This window comes from Maniola jurtina, chromosome 12 (genome assembly GCF_905333055.1).
Source record: "Maniola jurtina chromosome 12, ilManJurt1.1, whole genome shotgun sequence".
Lineage (NCBI taxonomy): Eukaryota > Metazoa > Arthropoda > Insecta > Lepidoptera > Nymphalidae > Maniola > Maniola jurtina.
The window spans coordinates 8,135,072-8,157,121 of NC_060040.1; the positions used below are offsets into that span (position 1 = coordinate 8,135,072).

Genomic DNA, 22,050 nt, shown 5'->3' on the forward strand with positions numbered 1-22,050 from the left:
CTATTTTATTAACTCTATTCACCCTGGTAGGTCTGGCCCCGGTACCATAACAATACAAAAGTTGCCTTGCCCCTAATACATTTGAATATATTATAATAAATTGCAGTTATTCACAAAATTTTGTTACGGAAAACGTCTCCTTGCGAATAATAAATAGCTCTTCAGCGCTCCGGACGAATTAGCAGCAATTTCATTAACATCTCGTACTGTTCCAGTGGTGGCGTGATTAATATCTGCTGGCATATAATATGATTTATTAATTGAGCGACATTTGCAGTTTAATCTACGATTTTTAATTTGTATCTTCACAAAGCCCAGGCCTTAATTAAGTACGGGTCTCGAGGCTCTTTCTGCAGGTTGTTTCTCTCAGGCGATGTCAATTACCCGACGTCCCATTCAGTCTTAGGAGGCTAGGCCTTAATTCGTTTAAAATAAGGCTCTTGTTGATTTGATTTCTTTTTTGGCGTCGGTATTTTTTTTTATTTTTTATTTTATTTAATAGGAAGCCAACGGTATACAATCAGGGATGTAGAAGCTCACGAAGCAATCCTGGCGCCTTCCTGGCGATCTCGCATGTTAAACCGTGAAGGTGTTTTTACAATCCGAAGTTTCCTACCAATTACAATCCGGGTATCTTTAAAACAAGAGTGAATAGGCACCTTCTAGGTAAACGCGTCCCATCTTAGACCACATCATCACTTTCCATGTGATTGTGGTCAAGCGCTTACCTATAGTGAATAAAAAATAAAAAAAGTACATGCTACCAAGGTACGAAATGTAAGGTGACGGATGAATTTCTCCATTCCTTTTTGAAATAGCTATGTCTAGAAATAAAGTAGAATTCGATTGCAACCATTAAAATTTTTATTTCATATTTTACCCTTGATTTTACCATCGACGTCTGAATTATTTTAATAGTCGTCTTAATTTGCAAATGACAGTTCCGCTATATAATAGCACTTGCAGATGAAAGTCTCTTACTTTCGCTTGGTTAATTTAGCAGCAAACTAATTCTCTTAGTACAGAACAATAAGCTTTATGTATAGTTTGTATTTACTCTGTGCCTCTTATTCTTTTTAAAGATACATGAAGGATGCCAACAGGATCAGCTATTTCTTAAGCCTCCACTGTCCATCTGTGCGTCTGTCTATCTGTCAGCAGACTGTATCTCGTGAACTTGAATGTGTGTATCTATTGCCGCTATATAACAACAAATAATTTCAAAATGCCGCCATGAAAATGAAAAATTGTTATTTCTTATACGATGGTACGGAACCCTTTGTGTGCAGGTCCGACTCGCATTAGACCGATTTCTTAAATTAACAAGTGTTCATTCATTAACCAGCATCCACCGTTCAAAATTTCGCGTTCCGCGTTCACTAACAAAAACCTATTTTATTATTTGAGTATAATATAGCGCGTCCTTCAAATCATCGGTAAGTTCTTTTATGAGCATAACAATCGAAGCTAATTCGTATGTATTGCGTAGGTACAGTGAACGCAAAACGCGGAACTCTGCTCTAGACCGTCGGCAGTGAGACAAACACCTAATATTACTTTGAACGTAGATATAAATCACTGCTGATAGGTAGGTAGTTTCCGCGGAAAACAACTCGTTCTAACGAAGGATCTAAGTAATAAATAGAACTCCAGCGCTGCGGACGAATTAGCCTCAATTTCATTAGGAGCTCCAGTGTACCAGTACAACGGCGTGATTAATGTCTGCTGCCTACTGTGTAATATGATTTATGAATTGAGTAACATCTGACGACTGTTACTTACCAGCGATTTTCACGACCCTTAGATAGCACTATCTTTATTAGATTTAACCCTTTTAACAACCGTGTTAACAACTTTTATATGACATAAATTGTGTAATGACGTTTTAAGTTGATAGTAAAAGTTTTAAAGTTTATTTTATTCTTTTTAGCGCATTTAAATAAAAGCTTGTTTTTAAAAAACTTTTTTACTTTCTAGTAATCGCTGGACAGGTTTCATACATTATTAAAGGAAAGCATAAAAACTTAGTCCGCCATCTTTAGAAGTCCGCCATATTGGCTTTAGAGTGATCTTATCGCTCAGGGAAACTCCTAACATAGCCTCTCTATAGCTCGCTGAACTACTTTTTTATGGACAAGGCCGTTTGTCAGTATCCACTTTGTGACTAGCTGCATAGCGGAGGACGGGAAGGACACACTGGTTAAAGCCTTTTATTTTCAGGCACTGTGGAATTGACGATGAGAAGACTTGACATGTAGGTGTAGGGCAGTTTTATTAAATCCATACCCCTTATCGATTTCTACATGACATTGTACCGGAACTCCAAATCGCTTGGCGGCACAGGGATTACGGTAGGATGGTTAATAGTAGCTAGACACGGCCGAAGCCTTCCACCAGACTAGACCAGGGACAATTTAGAACTACTTACTCCTACTTACAAGACCACAGCGTTCATTACTGCACTAGGGATATTGTCATCTAGATTGAAATCTTTGTACAATGCCGTATTACAGTATGCTTTGTTACACTACAAAGCCCATAATCGCGTTTTAATACAATTATTCACGCTCAACTCGGCAACAATATTGTACCTAAGACTTGAGATGATGAATGGAAGCTTTAGTCGGTAAATTCAAGTTGCAATACAGGAATGTTGCAAAGCGTGGGATGGAAGTCGAGTTTTATCTTATAACTAAGTAACTTTTGGCTGAGAGTTCATCCGCGTGGACTACAATAATTTCAAATACCAATTTTACCCGGTGGTTTGAGCTGTGCCTTGATAAATCGGTCAGTCAGTCAGTCACCCTTTCCTTTTAGTACTCGTATATTTAGAAGACATCATCCTAGGGGTTTATTTAATAGTTCACCATACTGCCGATCTTTTACTAAAATACGGTTAACCCAAAGAAGTTCGCCAAAAACATGCGAAATTTAAAAAAACTACGTAAAACCAAATCTAAGACCACCTAGAAACTTAGGCCCTACGTAGCATTGTTGTTAGAAACATCAGTTTTTCAAAATCAAAATCAAAAGTTATTTATTTCATGTAGGACAATAAATTAGTAGGTATCTTTTATACCATGTCTGTACTCTGTGCCATCAGACTCTATACAGACAGACTCTACCATCGGTTTGGTATGCAGATTCTACTGACAAGAGAAGTTACAATATGTAACAATACATACACCATGTTATGGCAACTGAATGCTTCGTGATCAACCCATTTCCGCTCCACTACTGAGTACGGGTCTCCTCTCAGAATGAGAAGGGTTTAGGCCATAGTCTGCCACGCTGGCCCAATGCGGATTGGCAGACTTCACACACCTTTGAGAACATGGAGAACTCTCAGGCATGCAGGTTTCCTCACGATGTTTTCCTTCACCGTTAAAACAAGTAATATTTAATTGCTTAAAACCATATAACTGAAAAGTTAGTGGTCGTGCCCGGGATCGATCCCACGATCTCCGATTAGGAGGCGGATGTTCTAACCACTAGGCTATCACAGACGACTGCATACCTGTCACAACTCTAAGGGTATGTTTCTACTGAAGCGAAGAGGAGCGGCGACGTGTGTTTTCGGCCAATCAGATTATTGAGAAATGTCGCGATAAAAATCTTAACGTCATCTTACAAAAACCTGGTTAGTCTGTTAAACACATCTTCGCTTCATTGGAAACGCATCCTTACAACAAAAAGAGAATAACAAAATATTTAAACCCCTCGATATGGTAAATAAGCCAAATAAGAACCTCCGGGGGGTTAAAAATCAACCTCTTAAGTTCTCATATTCGTGAAAGCTTGTTTTCTGCGGTTAAAGCACATTTACTAATCGGGTAATAAACTTAAGCTTTTGCATCAAAACCGACCCTTATCTGCAATAGCTACAGAAGAGGTGGTGAAACAACGCTCTTAATGATCATAGTCGAGACATAATATTAATAAACATTACATTATAACGGCTACAGATTTTAATAAAAAAGTAGCTGTAGAGTCGTGGATTATCTCACAAAAAATAAATATTTAAAAAGCGGTCAAGTACGAGCCGGATTTGGATACAAAGGGTTCCGTACAACCGTAAAAGATTATGTACTTTTTAATTTTGTTTTTATTTACGTGACAGCCATTTTAGAATTTTTATTATTTGTAGTTATAGCAGCAATATAAATACACACTCTGTGAAAATTTTAACCCTCTACTGTTCAATATTAAACTCAGATAACACGTTATCATACTTTTGTTTCACTTTCACATATTATATTACAATTGTACCGACAAAGCGTCACGAGAGAGCCCATAGAGCCGACCAAACCATCGACTTAGAAACACGTCAGAGAACGCTAGTCCGTTCACAGACCACCAACAAATCCATCGAACACTACTAGATACTGTAATAGTAATGAGATACAGTCCGCTGACAGACAGACAGACAGACGAACAGTGGAGGCTAGTAATCGAGTCCCGTTGGCATTTTCAAGAACCCTAAAAAGCAGCAATAAAATAATCTGTGAATGTAATTACAAGGTATGAATGACCTGCGAAATGGAATGATATCAAGAAACCTTCTGCATTTTTCATCATTAAGTAAAAGCTCACTTGTTTTGTATTAAATAAAAACAAAATTGTCTCTAAAGGTGATAAGGTAACGAAAGAATCCGTACTTACCTGAATAAACATGGATGTTGTCTGGTGACTTTTGCTAGTTTTGACATAAAAGCTGAGATAAAAGTAAAAGCTCATCTCTTAAATCTTAACAGGGCTCTCTCCATCACTCGCTTCATACAATCGTAGTTCCAATTTCATTTAAATATTAAGCAACCAAAGTCCATGAAATTCTGCAGACATATTCTAGAAACTAATATCTGTGTCTGTGGTGTTTTAGATTTTTCTAAAAATATGTAGTTTTAAAATTACAGGGGCTCAAAGATTTGTATGTAAATTTTTAAGACCGCGTAACTTTGAAAACGAATATTTTAACAGAAATCTGGAAAACCACAGACATAGATATTCTAGTAGTTAGTTTCTAGAATATGTCTACAAAATTTCATGGACTTTGGTTGCTTAATATTCAAATGAAATTGGAACTACGTTTGTATGAAGCGAGTGACAGAGAGACCCCTCTTAAATCTTAATCACAAATTCAATTCTCCATTTATTGCTGCTCCATTGAGGCAAAATATTACAACCAAATCTTTCGCAACTCTATTTTACGAAAAATTCCCTGTTTCTCTTAATATTTTTACCAAAAAAAAAGTACGAATAAGTAGGTACAGCTTAGGTAAAAACTTGGATGAATAATTCATCCAAGGGTAAAAATATAAGTTATGTTGTGTTAAGTCGTTGGAAATACTAGAGTTTGACATAAAATTATGAATAGTAGGTACTTATTTGTTTTTTAAAATAAAATATTATACGTTATTCTAGTTGACTGTTGTTTCATTAAGATCACGTACCTATATTTGGTGTTTTTGGAAGTTCTTGAACTGTTTTGAAAGCATTAACTGTTTTGATAATATGAATAAGTAGGTATATTATTCTACAAGATGTTGGATAAAAAAGCAAAATTAGTGTCGAATACATGAATTTTTTTAAATATCACATTTTCATCCTCATTATTATAGTTTTAACGCTCTTCCATAAGAGATATGCATATTATGCAGTAATAATATGTGATGTGATTTTAATAACTTAGCTACCTGTTCTCATTTAGCTAGAGTGGATTTTCTGAATATTTATTTTTAATGAGTTTATAGACTAAGTATAGGGAATATCCTTCCAAATCTTAAGTTTTTAGATCCAGGCAGCAATTTGAGTTTTCGTTGATATGTTATTAAGTCAGTTTCTTCTATTATACTCTACTAAAAGAAGAGACATAAATCTAAATGCATGCTAAAAATAATTATTACTCAAAACAATTTCAAACTTTTAAAATATTTCTGGTGAAAGTAGATTTTGTACACTCTCTATAAGTTACTCTCAATTAAGTAACTAAACCTATTTTCAAAGAATAAAATTAGACAATGAACTAACATATTATTTCCTTATAAAATTAAGTAGGTGCTATAAAATATTCTACTTCGACTTATTAATCTGTATAACCAACAAATTGTAATTACATTCACCCTTATATCTCAATTTACATAAACACCATTTAATAATACCTGTACGACCCAATGAATTATTCATAGAATTTACTTCACTTCGGAAATAATGTTACAAAAATCTGTAGGTTTATAAAATAACGAATTAGGTATCTACCTAAAGAATTCTCCGCTTCTTAGGTAGGTAGGTATACCTCTAATTAATTTATTATCAAAAAAAAATTACCACAATATATCTACCTAAGTAGTTATCTACCGCATTTTGTGTTCCATACCCAAAGGAAGCCAACAGGACCCTAAAGCCTCCGCTGTCCGTCCGTCTGTCCGTCCGTCAGTCTGTCAGTGAGCTGTATTTCATAAACCGTTATTACGGTTACGGTACCTAATCGAACAAGTTATATCTTGTGCGATGGTACGGAACTCTTTGTGTGAGACTCTAACTTGACAGGATTTATTATTGTGTATTGAGTGGATTTGATTTGAATTTCTGTGTGCGTTGTCATTTGCAACGCCTCTTTCAATTTCAACTCGCCCGCTATGTTGTTGGTATTCAAATACTTTCACGCAAGTGCCAAGGACAACTGTACTTTTCAACTCAATCGGATGAACGATACGATACGAATCGGATAACGATCAGACGGATAGACATACATTAATTTTTATATATTATGATTTTTTATATTTACTCCTCACGTCATTTCTACAATCAAATTTTTGGAAAATCTACCCCATGCCTGAGAGATAAAGATTTGTTTTTACAGGATCATGGCCCATAATTGTTTTTATTTGTTACAGATTACACTTTCGGCTATGTGAGATGTGAAGTGAAAAGTGAAATTTGCTAACTTTCAAAAAAAAATATTTACAAAAATGCGATCAACAAACGTGAATAACAATGACGCTCCGTCGGTGTGATAGTTTGCCCTCAAAGCTCCGGGAGGCACCGATAACTGAAGTAACCCGACCATTGAATAAAATACCTGATTCCAATACTGACCCAAATATCGAGCACGCTGTTGTTCGCGACGAAGTAATCGCCACTTGGAAGTCCCTTCACAGTGACGTCAAGAATATAAAGAATGGCTTTGCTGCAAAGAACGGGCCATCGATCCATGGCAGGGATAAAAGGTCCATTACGCACACTTTCAGCCCAGCGTCCGTACGCAACAATAGAGAAACGCAGAAGAAAATCACTTATGATAGGCACGTCGTTGTCAGCGCACAGGACGCCGATCGCATTTCGTCATTTCCCGCGGACTTGGGTGTTCCAGACAGAAAACCTAAGTCAGTTCGCCGACGGACCTTACTGGAACGACTTCTCTCCTGGAGGACACCAGAATGTGACTGCCATATTGAATGCCCGTCAAAATATCAGCCGATACCCAAACCGCGACTTGAAGATGTATTGTGTACTTGTGGTGTCGCTCGACCAAACATTGCGACGAACAATAAGAATAAATACAGCGAGCGCGGACGATCTAAAAGTGTTGGCTACGAAGCTGCTCGAGAGGTGACTCAGTTTCGCCGGTTAGTGCTTTATTGAATTAGGTTAGAAGTTTTATCCATTGTAAATAGTTTACAAATGGTCCCTATATTCTAAATTCAAAAGAAATTGATAAATCAAGTCTGCCATACTTATTTTTTTGAATATATTGCCAGTGTCGCTTGGGATGGTGTAAGGGTTCTAACGATATTCCATGTACATCTAAAGTAAAGCATTTAGAAGTTATGGTGGTAAAAATATTAAACTACTTTTTTTGAGTAATCGTGTGAAAACAAAATCTTTGAATGATTTACTTAAAACTTGATCACTATCTGGCTAAATGGAAAGCTATGATAAAGTATTCTACAAAGAATATTCTCATCTACAATCGACCTACTATATTTTAGAAGCTATTAAATTAAAAGGGGAAGGACATCCGCAAGAATTTGCATACATTTGTTAAAATATGTGGTGTGTTAGGTGCGCTAGCGCAGGCGCAACGGTGGGCGCTGAAACAGCAGCAGCTCTGCGAGCTCGCGCTGCACTCACATTGGCCCGGCGGTACTACCCTGAAGGAGGCTGGGGCTGGACCGTGACCGTCGTGGGCACGATCGTTCAAATACTATCTCACGGCTTACAACTTGGCGGCGGCAGCGGCGCGATAGCATGTACAGCCTCAGTGAAATACCGCGTCCCTCCACTTTATACTTACGGTGAGTAATCTGACACATTATTACAGATATAATTCGCACCCTCGCTTGCCAAGTAAGATACCACGTTTCCAGTGCAATTTAGGAGGAAACAAACTGCAAGATATTCTCAGGAAGTAACAAGATTACAGACTTTTGATAACAGAACATTCACATAAAATGTTTCCAGCGAATATAATCATTATCATATTATGTGTCATAATAATTAGTTATCTAAGATAAAAAACCTAATTCTAAAATGTTTACATAAATAACCTACGACCAAAATAACTAATATTTATAAAGAACATAACATACCGTCCAAGTGAATTGAAGAAGTTATAATAATTAAAGTAAAGTAATAAAAACATAATACCAGGCCATCACCAGGTAAAATTCCTGGAGATTGTCACAAACAGTTCTACAATAAAAAATATCACCAGTTAGGACGGTAACTGCTGGTTGTTTGCGTCTAAAAGAATTGAACCTTATGACATCCTGATAGGACTGTTTATTGAGTGCCATTATTCTTAATTACAAACTGAAATGGAGCTAAGACGAGCGTTTTAACTAATTGAGTAAAACGAGTCGGAAGCGAGTAGAAGTCAGTCGACGATTTGCCTTTATTTAATCAGTGCTCAATTAACTAATTCATTTGTGTAATTACAAAGTAGTTTAGACGTAAAAATAGATATTGAAACAGAACAAACAAATTAACGTTTTACATCCGTCAACAGTAAAAATTTTCAAAAGAAAAATAAAGCCGACTTCTAAAACCACAAGCACTAAAAAGTAATAAATAATTTTTGTTTAGTTACACGTGTAATGTACCTAGGTATGAAGTCGAGCGAGCATAATAAAACAAAATTAGAAATCCAAATGTGAAGCTCGCCCGACTTCATACCTAGGTACATTACACGTGTAACTAAACAAAAATTATTTATTACTTTTTAGTGCTTGTAGTTTTTGAAGTCGGCTTTATTTTTCTTTTGAAAATTTTTTATTTCACAATTTGGCCCCACTGTACGATAATATGCTATGCCCAGTTAAAACCCCTACTGCTTACTAAGCTATTACTCTGATCGCGAGCAATTTGCTCTTATCCATTGAGGAGTTCCGTTCTCCATCTCCGAAGATATTCATCAGATCTTCACCAAATTTATATGGAATCATCTGCACAGTATACCCTTTCAAACAAAAAATAATAATTCCAAATCAGTTCAGGGGTCTTTGAGTAATCGGTGAACATACATTAAAAAAAAAGATTCTGACGAATTGAGAACCTCCTCCTTTTTTTAAAGTCGGTTAAAAATGGTTTATAAATGGGATACAATCAGTATCTAAATCCCATAAGCTTTTGTTTGATTATCTATAAATTGTATCACCTAAATGTAAATAAAGCCACTGCCCCCAAAAAGGTTCATTATGATTTTGGATGATCATCTAGGCTACATTTTACTGAATGAAAGTTTATTTTGGTCCCGCAAAACTAAAGTTCATTGCAGTCAAAGTCACGAGCAACCACTGGTGTTTGTGGTAAACAAGATATCGATCTTATAAGCCTAAGATAATACGAAAATGCGACTTTCCTCCGACTATTCACCGTATACCTAAACCAAATCCTAGTTAAACTAAGCCTTCAATAAAATCGAGTGCGGCTTAGCGAGGATTTCCAATAGATGAGAATATGTGTAACAACGCGTACAATTTCAACAGAACCAGCATATTGACTTTGTTGGGAATTATGAACTTTTTACCCATGGGATGCTAACGCCCCTATCTATACGATGTACAAATACCTACAAGTTACACGTACGCTGATTCTAAAGGTATTATTAGCATAAAGCGTTTGATATATAAATGACTAAGGTGTACAACTACCTACAAGTTACACGTACGCTGATTCTAAAGGTATTATTAGCATAAAGCGTTTGATATATAAATGACTAAGGTGTACAACTATCTACAAGTTACACGTACGCTGATTCTAAAGATATTATTAGCATAAAGCGTTTGATATATAAATGACTAAGGTGTACAACTATCTACAAGTTACACGTACGCTGATTCTAAAGATATTATTAGCATAAAGCGTTTGATATATAAATGACTAAGGTGTACAACTACCTACAAGTTACACGTGTAAGGTTATTTTTAAAAATTGATTTGAGTTGTCAAAAATAATATAAAATTATTAATTTATCTAATGCAGGTACTTTGATAAAATCGATATTTGGCTCATTCGATGTCATACAATCTGTTGCTAGGAGGCCAACAAGATTGAACTTGCATAAATACGGGTGTTTTGAAGGTTTTAGTTCAGTCTCCTTCTGAGATTCGGAGCGATATCGCATATTTTCGGTATTTGGATTGTGAACTGAATAATTAGATGTTGTGATAGCAATCACGCTCTAATTAAATTATTTATTTTGGCATTAGTTTGTTTAGATTAAAACTCTCGGATAACCTTACACATTAAACTTGTGTTTTTTTTGTGTTGGTTTTGGAGAGGACATTCCAATAATTCGATAAAAATATTTAAATAATACCTGCTTTTCTGAGTGACGCCAATAATTCAGAAGTGGGATGTGTCTCACGTTGTCTTAATTTCGCTTTGGTATCTTTTTGTAAACAACCCACATTTGATTAAAATTTTTATTGAGTTTGATTTGGTGATTAAATTTTTTAGTTTTTTTTTAAGAATTTAGTCTTTTGTGAAGTGGAAAGTAATTTGCAATAGGTGGTTCAGATTTTGTATACATCGAATGGGAAGTTAGTCGTTTGGATTTATTGTTGACTTGATATTAAAACTGAGAGTTCGGCAGTTCAAGGGTAGGTTTTAATGATTTGACGAAGGGCAGGATAGCCCATGATTTGGATTTGACTTAGGGCAAGGAAGCCCGCGACTGACATGACAAGATTGATTAGAAACACGAGGACGTGTTAAATTCAGGACGGCCGAACTGTAAGGTTATTTTTAAAAATTGATTTGAGTTGTCAAAAATAATATAAAATTATTAATTTATCTAATGCAGGTACTTTGATAAAATCGATATTTGGCTCATTCGATGTCATACAATCTGTGGCTAGGAGGCCAACAAGATTGAACTTGCATAAATACGGGTGTTTTGAAGGTTTTAGTTCAGTCACCTTCTGAGATTCGGAGCGATATCGCATATTTTCGGTATTTGGATTGTGAACTGAATAATTAGATGTTGTGATAGCAATCACGCTCTAATTAAATTATTTATTTTGGCATTAGTTTGTTTAGATTAAAACTCTCGGATAACCTTACACATTAAACTTGTGTTTTTTTTGTGTTGGTTTTGGAGAGGACATTCCAATAATTCGATAAAAATATTTAAATAATACCTGCTTTTCTGAGTGACGCCAATACACGTACGCTGATTCTAAAGGTATTATTAGCATCAAGCGTTTGATATATAAATGACTAAGGTGTACAACTACCTACAAGTTACACGTACGTTGATTCTAAAGGTATTATTAGCATAAAGCGTTTGATATATAAATGACTAAGGTGTACAACTACCTACAAGTTACACGTACGTTGATTCTAAAGGTATTATTAGCATAAAGCGTTTGATATATAAATGACTAAGGTGTACAACTACCTACAAGTTACACGTACGCTGATTCTAAAGGTATTATTAGCATAAAGCGTTTGATATAAATGACTAAGGTGATGCCCGCGATTTCGTCCGCGTGGATTGAGGGTTTTTTTTGTTGAATCCCATGGGAACTCTTAATTGTTCGATATAAAAAGTAGTATTTTTGAATCTCCAGGATGCACCTTTCATAAAAATCAGTGTAATGGATGGGTCTTTAAGAATCTCGCGGGTACTCTTTAATTTTCCGGGCTAAAATGTAGCCCTTGTCCGTTCCCGGGATATAAGGAGGCTGCTCGGTGTAAAGACTGTTTACGCCACTTAGCATTTCATCACGAATGTGTGATCAACATAAAACATAAAAACAATATTATGCTGATGGTTTAAGTGCACACTACACAGTTATCCTCATTATCTTTGTGTGGTTAACTCTGTGTGGTGTCTACATAAAAGAAAAACTTTTAGTCAACTAAGTACACAAAAAAAGCACCAAGTATATTATTTGAGAGCTTAGTGTGTGGAATATTTCTGACACATATTTCCCTTCTTCTTTTGTAAAAATCCTTTTCGCTTACACATTTTCAGTGACAATTTTTGTTCCGATCTTGGAGTGTAGGTTGATGCAATATACGGAAACTTTTCTTTTAAAATGTTCGCTTTAAAAGGAAGCTATCGTAGATTGAATGCTTGCCTTTGTTCATTCTCTCTTATTAATAAAGTCTTAAATTAATTTAATAAGAGCAATTTCAAAGTTGAAAACTTCAGAGCAAAACGGTTGAACGGATTGTGTACATTCCCGAGATTTAGCGTAGGTATCTAATTATTGTCGGTGGGAACAATGAGGTTTCATTTAATTTTCGGTATAGACACAAAATGTTACATATTATTCGTCGTCGAAACGGGTCGTGAGTCGTGAATTAAAAATTTGAGTTATATATAAGAAGGTTTTTTAATTTAAAATACCTATATAAATTCAAATTTAATATAGTATAAAAAATCCTGACCCAGTGTGTGGAGCCATCAAGCCCAGTCCAAACCCTTGGGCCTAGAAAGCTGTGCACAAAGTTTCCTTAGCTTAAAGGTGGCGCGATCCAGTGTTTTCTTCATGCAAACGTAGGAGGGTGATCACTACATTATATTTTGATATTATTATACGGTCAAAACTAAATATTATATCGATTTGTCTCGTCATTATCTAGGTTTATTCATACATAAAACATTGAAAAAAAAATTATTTTATAGTTATCAGCCTCGAAACTATTTTAACACTATAATAATACTATTTTAACACTAAAATGACAACTTTGTGCGTAAATAGATAAAATTAGGAGTATGATAATCTAAAACAATTGAATTTTAGACAGTTTATTTATTCATTAGTTGAAATAATTTTAAATTGCAGACATAACATTATAAGTTTTTGCGCACTCCGTTTTTGGGCAATCGTATAAGGATGGCACCGTCCTTTCATCTGTAAGAAATTAGTGGTATTTTTATTTCTAGCAAAATGGTTTCTTGAGATAAATTGTAGCAAAATGACTCGACAACATCAGCTTATCTGCACGTTTCTATTGGCAGGCGCGTGACACCATCCACAATGTATCGTGTCACGGCATCACGATATTTTTAGACTCCATTATTAGGTATATCGTTACACAGTGATCCATACAGAAAGGGTTTAAAGTCGAAATAAAAAATAATATAGTTTTTAATATCCATACTATCCATACTTAATATTATAAATGCGAAAGTTTGTCCGTCTGCTAGCTTTTCACAGCCCAACTGTTTAACCGATTTTAATGAAACGTACAGAGTTAGCTTATATCCCGGGGAAGGACTTAGGCTACTTTTTATCCCAGAAAATCAAAGTGTTCCCACGGGATTCTTAAAGGTCCATCGGTTTAATCGATTTATATGGGTAGGTACAGAAGTAGTATGCATCCCAGAAATTGACATAGGTGATTTTGTATCCCGAAAAATTAGAGTTCCCACGGGATTTTTTAAAATCAAATCCACGCGGACGAAGTCACGGGCGTCATCTAGTAAGGAATAAAATTTAAATCCCATGAAGTTCATGCGCATTTTGGTGATGGTCGTGAACAACATCCTGAAGAAATTTACCAATTCTCTAAGGAAAATCATTGTGTTTATTTTTTTTATATTTAAGAATTTTTTATAATTTCATTTGAATATTAAGCAACCAAAGTCCTTGAAATTTTGCAGACATATTCTAGAAACTAATATGTTACTGTATATACTGTGGTTTTCTAGATTTCTGTTAAAATATTCGGTTTCAAAGTTACGCGGTCTTAAAAATTCACATACAAATCTTTGAGCCCCTGTAATTTTAAAACTACACATTTTTAGAAAAATCTGAAACACCACAGGCACAGATATTAGTTTCTAGAATAAATCTTTAAAATTTCATGGACTTTGGTTGCTTAATATTCAAATGAAATTGGAACTACGATTGTATGGAGTAAATGACGGAGTGAACCCTGTTAAATTCAATGATAAAATACGTACGTACATTCATGAACACTGAAAACATTTCACTCTTTCTTTGGGCAACCATACTAAATTGTTAAATTACAAAAAGCAGTAACTGTATGCCAGAAAAGCGCTGTGTAAAAGTGATTTGAAAACAATCATCATATTATTTGCGTCCAAGATTACCTACCTTCGTGGATCAACGTTAGGTATATCCCTTGAGATTTCTATAAATTACCACTTAAAGGCGCTCGTTTAGGCGTAAACAAACCCTACGTCTCCATATAATCCAGTATAATTCAATGCTTTAAGCTTGAGAGACATAATATTACGATCTCTCAAATAAAAAAGGCTAAAATCTCTACAAACCAGACTTTTTTAGGGAACAAAATAAGTTAGCAACTTGAAGTGAATCTACTTACGATTTGATTCAGAAAATTTTGATGACCTTTCGGACACAGTAGTTCAATTTTGCATTTGTGAACCGACTTGCGCGTTTATTTTCACTACAAGTGTAAATTAAAAATTTATAACACCCCCGACAAGTGAAGGTTACAATAACTAGAAAAGAGCTGATAACTTTGAAGCGGCTGAACCAATTTTTTTGGATTATAGCTAAGAACACTCTCGATCAAGCCACATTTCAAACAAAAAAAAACTAAATTAAAATCGGTTCATTATTTAGGAGCTACGATGCCACAGACAGATAAACAGATACACGCGTCAAACTTATAACACCCCTCTTTTTGGGTCGTGGGTTAAAAACAATTTCAACCATAATGACAAAATAAATAAGTTGAAAAGTCACGCTTCAACGTCGTTCTACTCCGTCTGTTACCGTTGCGCCTTACGAGCTTACAGCTTAGAAATCACGACATGAATAATAATAATATAAAGAATAGGTATTCGATAAGTATTGTAACTACTGATCAGTAGAGTAGAGTAGGAATATAGTTACTGTATATAAAACCAAAAAATCGCATCCTTTCCATAGAAAGGTATTGATAGAGCACCGAAATAATGCCACTAACATTTAAAATGAGTATTATAATAATACTTAAACTTACCTATCTTTTTTAACCCCCGACCCAAAAAGAGGGGTGTTATAAGTTTGACGTGTGTATCTGTGTATCTGTCTGTGGTATCGTAGCTACTAAACGAATGAACCGATTTTAATTTAGTTTTTTTTTTGTTGAAAGGTGGCTTGATCGAGAGTGTTCGTAGCTATAATCCAAGAAAATCGGTTCAGCCGTATGAAAGTTATCAGCTCTTCTCTAGTTACTGTAAACCTTCACTTGCCGGGGGTGATATAAATTTTTTATTTACACTTGTTATATTATTTTCATTTTATATTTTGTAGTTTATATTTTATATCATAAGAATAAACATAAATGGCGCATACAAATTTTGTAGATAGATAAGTCCTATGTCTCACTCTCAGCACAAAAAATTTAGTAAAAAGGATTAAATAGGATATATTTTGTGCAGAAATATAGAGGCAATATGAGTCTTCTACAAAATTTATTGCCGCAAAAGCTTGTCCATAGCCAACATTAATGACTCCTACATCGGTAAACATATACCTACATAATATAATATATTCCCTACAAGTAGCCATTTAGATTTAGTATAGACCCTTGTAGAGTCGTTGCATTGAGTTAGGTTCTGTTAGGGAAACGTTAAAATTATCATACTGGAGTTCTTGCTTAATATTAATAAATACTGCAGATAAGTATGTTTATAAACGGCAGACACTGAATAATGTTTAATATTTAAACCCGATTTCTTGCAGATAAATTAAATTAATTCCTAACGCAAATATTTTGAATAAAAACTTCCAGTCGTGCTATGATTTCCTTATCGAAACTACTTACGAGTTGGGACATTATATCTTAGCTGGCAATATTCACTTTAGACGCGTAATAATATGTGCCATATTATATCACTCTTTTTGTTATCATAGGTGTATAAGCATTCCATATTGTCTATTTTGAAATAATTTCAATGTAAGTACATTGTTTGTGTTTGAGGAAGATACAGTCATTAAAATTGCAAACAATTGTATCGAAAATTCACAAACAATGGGCTATTTAATGTGAGTTTCAGTTTAATGGATGGCCGAGTAACTATTGATTACAAAATTATTTATATTAGGTATGTTTAAAGGCTTTACAAAATATTTCATAAATTCACTTAACTTTCAAGAGTAGGTACAACCTTAATGAACTTGATTTTCAAAAAAGTTGTGTTGAACTAATAAGAAGTAGGCCTATCTGTTAAATTACAGGAAAAAATAAGGTTGTAAATATAATTCATATAGTATTTCCATACTTTTATTGAAATACTATATGAATTATATGTTTAAAATACTTACTATTAAAGTTCTATGCGGTAGATCCAAAATGGTGAGTGAAATCTCAAAACGTAGGCACTATACCTTCATTGTATTCAATTTCAAAAATTGTTTCTTTATAATTTAACCCGTTTCAGAACAATTATTTCAACATATGAAAATGGGGAAAAACACGAACACCGACGAGCAATCAACTTGATGGCGTAAGCTAGCAATTGCGAAGATTAAATTATTTTTTTCTTTGTACATCAATTCTCTAGGTAGCGAAATTGTTTTATTAAACTGATACAAAATACCCGTGAAAGTAGGTTTTCAACCCCCAACCCGAAAAGAGGGGTGTTATAAGTTTGACGTGTGTATCTGTGTATCTGTCTGTCTTGCGCCTAAACGAATGAACCGATTTTAATTTAGTTTTTTTGTTTGAAATGTGGCTTGATCGAGAGTGTTCTTAGATAGCTTATTAAGTCATAAATAGTCAACTTTTATTTTGATACATTATTATTTTCTAAGCATAAACTATAGGTAACACAGAGACGCTCTGTACCTAAATTCCTAATAATATGAAGTTTACCTAATAGGTGTCTATAAATTTAAGTTTCCCTGTTTTCAAAGTTTTTATTAAATTCAGACTGAATAGCAACGAACAAACCTTGAAGCCAAGATATTATATGAGATTTTTTTTTGTTTATGGATCAGACACAGTTTCTTGTATAATATTGAAGGAACCTATCAGAATATTGCTGGATCTGGTCATGGTAAGATTAGTTCAATAAGTCAATGGCAATGGTTCGTTAGAGAAATCTACATTTATTTTATTGAAACAATAATGTATTATTATATTCCCATACAATTCGTTTTTTTTGCGAGCTTGCAATACAATTTTTAACCCCCGACCCAAAAAGAGGGGTGTTATAAGTTTGACGTGTGTATCTGTGTATCTGTCTGTGGCATCGTAGCTCCTAAGCTAATGAACCGATTTTAATTTAGTTTCCTTTGTTTGAAAGGTGGCTTGATCGAGAGTGTTCTTAGCTATAATCCAAGAAAATCGGTTCAACCGTTTGAAAGTTATCAGCTCTTTTCTAGTTACTGTAACCTTCACTTGTCGGGGGTGTTATAAATTTTTAATTTACACTTGTTCAGAATCCGTTTAGTCAATTGGACATTTAAGTCCCTTGAGTTTATTATTGTAAAATAAATAAGAAACATTATTTATATTATTATTATTTAATTCTGTGGGATTTATCTTATCCTAATGCAATTCAATACCACATCATGCAAGTTATCTAGTTACCTACACCTAACGCCATCTTATTGGCATGCTCGTGACATCATTTGCAATATCCCGTGTCACGTTTCCCGGTTATTTTCATACCGTATTATGTTTCATTTCAATACAATCTGATGCCGTGTTACCTAAGGCGGGTAATATTACCTTTTTATATACCTGTATTAAATATTACTAGATTATATGCCCCGGCTTCGTGTGGATGTAATTTCTGTAAATTCCTTCAGTAGGTAGAGGTCTTAGAGAGGTCTTAGTAGGGAGGTATTAGAGAAAGCCTACATGCAAAATCTAAGGTTTCTAGACCAGATTGTCTGTCTGTTACCCTTTCACGGCCTTACCAAAAATGTTTAAACTTCAGTGCTGAAGAGTTTCGCAGGCGGAGACATGTTTTTACAAATTAACAAAATTTTATATGTCCCCGGCTGAGATATCCTTTACCGCTGAAGTTTAACTTTTGTCAACCTCTGTGGAGTTGAGTTTCATTCTATTTTTTTTAAACTAAACTGTGATTACCATAAGGGTATCAGAGAAATTATATATCACACTTAAATTTTAATACTTTTTTACTTTCTTAACATTTATTTTACTTTTCTAAATTTGAAAGTGTGTCTGTTTGTGTGCTCCATTTAACATCTCAAGTAATCCACTATAAATGTAAGTAATTAAATTAATTATACTTAATTGTAAAACCAAGGAAAGCTTGAATTGGAAGCATGGACGCTATAGAATTCACAACTTCAGGGTGTACTAACAAAACCTTATTGTTGTTTGCAAACCCGAAACTTTCTACACAATAGGTTCGTAACGTTTCAGAATTATTTTGTAAGAATAATGATTGAAGACTTTGATGATGGAAGATGTAAATAAATATTATACTTTTAGATTACCACTAGGATATAGGATAGATTTAGGTTTTTATCCCGATTTGTTTTTATAATCTTCGATTCTACACAATAGAAAGTTGCCTATATCTATGTCCGGATACAAGCTATTTCTGTACAAATTTAATGATCCGCGCGACTTCATAATAATGTGGATTTAGTTTTTGAAAATTCCGTGGGTAACTCTTTGATTTTCCGGGACAAAAATCCTATGGGGCCCTCCCTAGGATGCGAGCTGTCTCCGTACATTTAAACGGATGGACCGTAAAAAACTAGCAGACAGACAACATTACTTTGACTTTTATAAATAATATTAGTATGCATAAAGGCAAGCAAAAATAAAAAATAAAACTGTATTTTGCTGACTTTCATTACATAGATATTATCGAGCTTACATGTTTTTGTGTGGTTTTATTTCATGCTTTTAACAACCAGGTGTTGTTTGAACTTTAGCTTTGAGTAGAATAATATTATGTCTAGCTCCAATTCTACCTAGTGCTAGGTGGAATTGGAGTTACAGTTTCTTTGATTACTTTTATTCTATAAATAAATTATACTGCCCACTTATCAAATAGTAATTTAAAATCAAAATCAAGAAATATAATCGAAAAATATAACAGGGGGAAAAAATATGTATTCTAATTCTAAAATATTCTAAGTTCTATATCGAAAAATTGCATGTGTTTGTATTAATTTTATCTTTGTATCGAACCACAATCACCAGTCTTTACTTCACACAGATTGGAACGTTGTGCAATAAAGGGAGCTGGGACGTGTGCTGTTTTAGCTTGATTAAATTGGTACACCAGTTTTGGCATCGACTGGCCTTTGCACTTGGAATTTTACAGGCAATATGCATTTTAGTTTGAAAAGCTGGGTGAAAAAATGTTTTAGTAATGATTAAAAGTTCTGGAGTGCTTAAAAGCTAAATGAAAAGCTGTATGTACGCTTGAAAACCGGGTACCAACGGAGTATCCAAAGATAAAAATCAAAGATTATATTTAAAAGATTTTCAATCTAATCTTTTAAAATATTTGCATAGCAAGAATATCAGAGACGTAAATTACTACTTCTACCTAAGGAAAGTGCGCTCTGCAATCTGCATGGTTGCAGCCACTCGATATGAATCCTGAACAAGATAGGTACCTAATATCGTATTATGGGGATGGCATAGTACCCACCTAGTTCCGGAATATTGCACTAACACCTGTTTCAAATAGCAAGTGTCTAAGCACGGTCTATCCCAACCTATTATTCTGTAGAACATTGTAGGGTAGGTATTTGTATTCAAGGATTATAGAATAACTATCCGGCTGATCTTTTAGTACAAAGCTTGCTTGTAGTAGGTACAATTTACAAACAAGTTCAAAGTATAGTTATTATGTCCCGGCCACATTAGCGTCCAACAACGCAATGTTCAACGGTGTTTTCCGTTAAACGTAGATGTAGCCACGATCAACGAACAACGGCATTCACAATGCCGTTTGGCTTTAGACGATTTTAACCCCATTCAATTGGGATTAGACGTTAATTTTCAAAAATCCTTTCTTGACGTATATTACCTATGTATCCTTTCAGCCCAATCCATCCAGTAGTTTGAGCTGTGCGTGGATAGATCAGTCAGTCAGTCAGCTTTTCCTTTGATGCATATAAATTTTATCTACTCATCATCGGGAAGTTACCTTAGAATCGATTGTGTTTGTATCGAATAAACAGACCGACAAGGAAGCGAGTTAATAAATCGCTCGTGGCATGCCCCGGGTGGTGTACCGTGAATCATCTCTCATATCAAGTGCAATCATAATAAAAACCATCGCTGAAAAAATATATTTGAGTTCCATACGGGATTGTTATTTCACCCTGCACTTTTGTAAAGTAAAATCGACTCCAAATAAATGGCATACGGATATCAGAATACACAATGATAACAGTTCCTGGCAGTACTGACTGTGTGTTTATAATATACTGTATCTATTATGTAGTATGTATGTATAAAATAGGACAGAGTATCCGGTTGTTCAGTTTTCACTGTTTATTTAGTAAAAAGATTGAAGCGCGACACGTCCCATTTCCCACGCAAAAATAAACGTAGCATTATTTATAAAACGATGTTTTTATTCAAAAAGGCATGCCTTCTATTCCTGTTTCCCATAGGGCTCGGCGTGTATAAAAGTTGAGGGACGTGGCGCGAATAAATCAAATCAAATCAAAATTTATTTGTTTCATATTCAACTGCGTAAATATAGATTATAAAAATCCCGTAGGAACTCTTTGATTATCATAAAAAGTAGCCTATGTCACTCTGCATGCCTTTAACTGTATCGATGCAAAAATACGTCATTTCCTTACTCTGTGTAAGATACGTTCTCCGTTTCTGTTTGATTGAAAAACAAACCAACAAATAAAAAACACGATTTCGCATTTTATAGTATGGGTAGTGATTTTAATTAGTAGTAGGTCTTATTACCCTCTTTTTACTAGGATTGGTTAAAACTTTGAACCTACGAAGCTTTGAGTTTAACCGTTGAGTTATTAAGGCTTTTATATACTCAATTATTTACCCAATTGCCAAACCCGATTTATTGAGTCAATTGTATCAATAAATAATAACATCACACAGCAAATAACATTTCAATTTCTGCCTATCATTGAGGCAAAGAAAGAGGTATCCATCGTTTAGTATCCGTCGAGCGCTCCGTATAATCTGTGCCACTGAAGACTGGTCTACATTGATGGATGATCCAGTCCCGATTAACCCTCGCTCTAATACTGCGTAATGGCTCGTGATGCGGCAAATATAGATCCCATTCAAGAGAATGTTCATTATTGTTAATAGACCACTACCTATATTATGAATGCGAAAGTGTTTTTTAGGGTTCTGTTGCCAAAGGGTGCAAACGGGACCCTAGTACCTCAGCTGACCGTCCATCTGTCTGGAAGAGGTAGAGTTGAAATTTTCGCACATTTCTATTGCTGCATAGCAGTACCCTCAGTACAAGATTTTGCTTCTCACCAACAACGTATTTGAGTGTCGAAACAAATGAGTGGACTTCGTCTGTGTTGTTGGTGTTTGCTGGCGCGCGTGCTCTGTCTTTTTGGGGTGTTTTTTTTTTGTTAAAAGTGGCCGGGTTTTGTGTTTTACTGG

At 34.8% G+C, this 22,050-nt stretch overlaps 1 protein-coding gene across 1 annotated transcript in view; it reads left to right on the forward strand.

Moving 5' to 3' along the window:
* LOC123870005 (monocarboxylate transporter 10-like) overlaps nucleotides 1–22,050 on the forward strand; it is a 156,961-nt gene that overhangs the window by 35,527 nt on the left and 99,384 nt on the right. Inside the window, exons 2-3 of the mRNA XM_045913152.1 lie at nucleotides 6,894–7,625; nucleotides 8,062–8,294. Of these exons, the coding sequence (XP_045769108.1) occupies nucleotides 6,994–7,625; nucleotides 8,062–8,294 (865 nt within the window). The 5' untranslated portion in view covers nucleotides 6,894–6,993. The remainder of the gene's footprint in view (nucleotides 1–6,893; nucleotides 7,626–8,061; nucleotides 8,295–22,050) is intronic.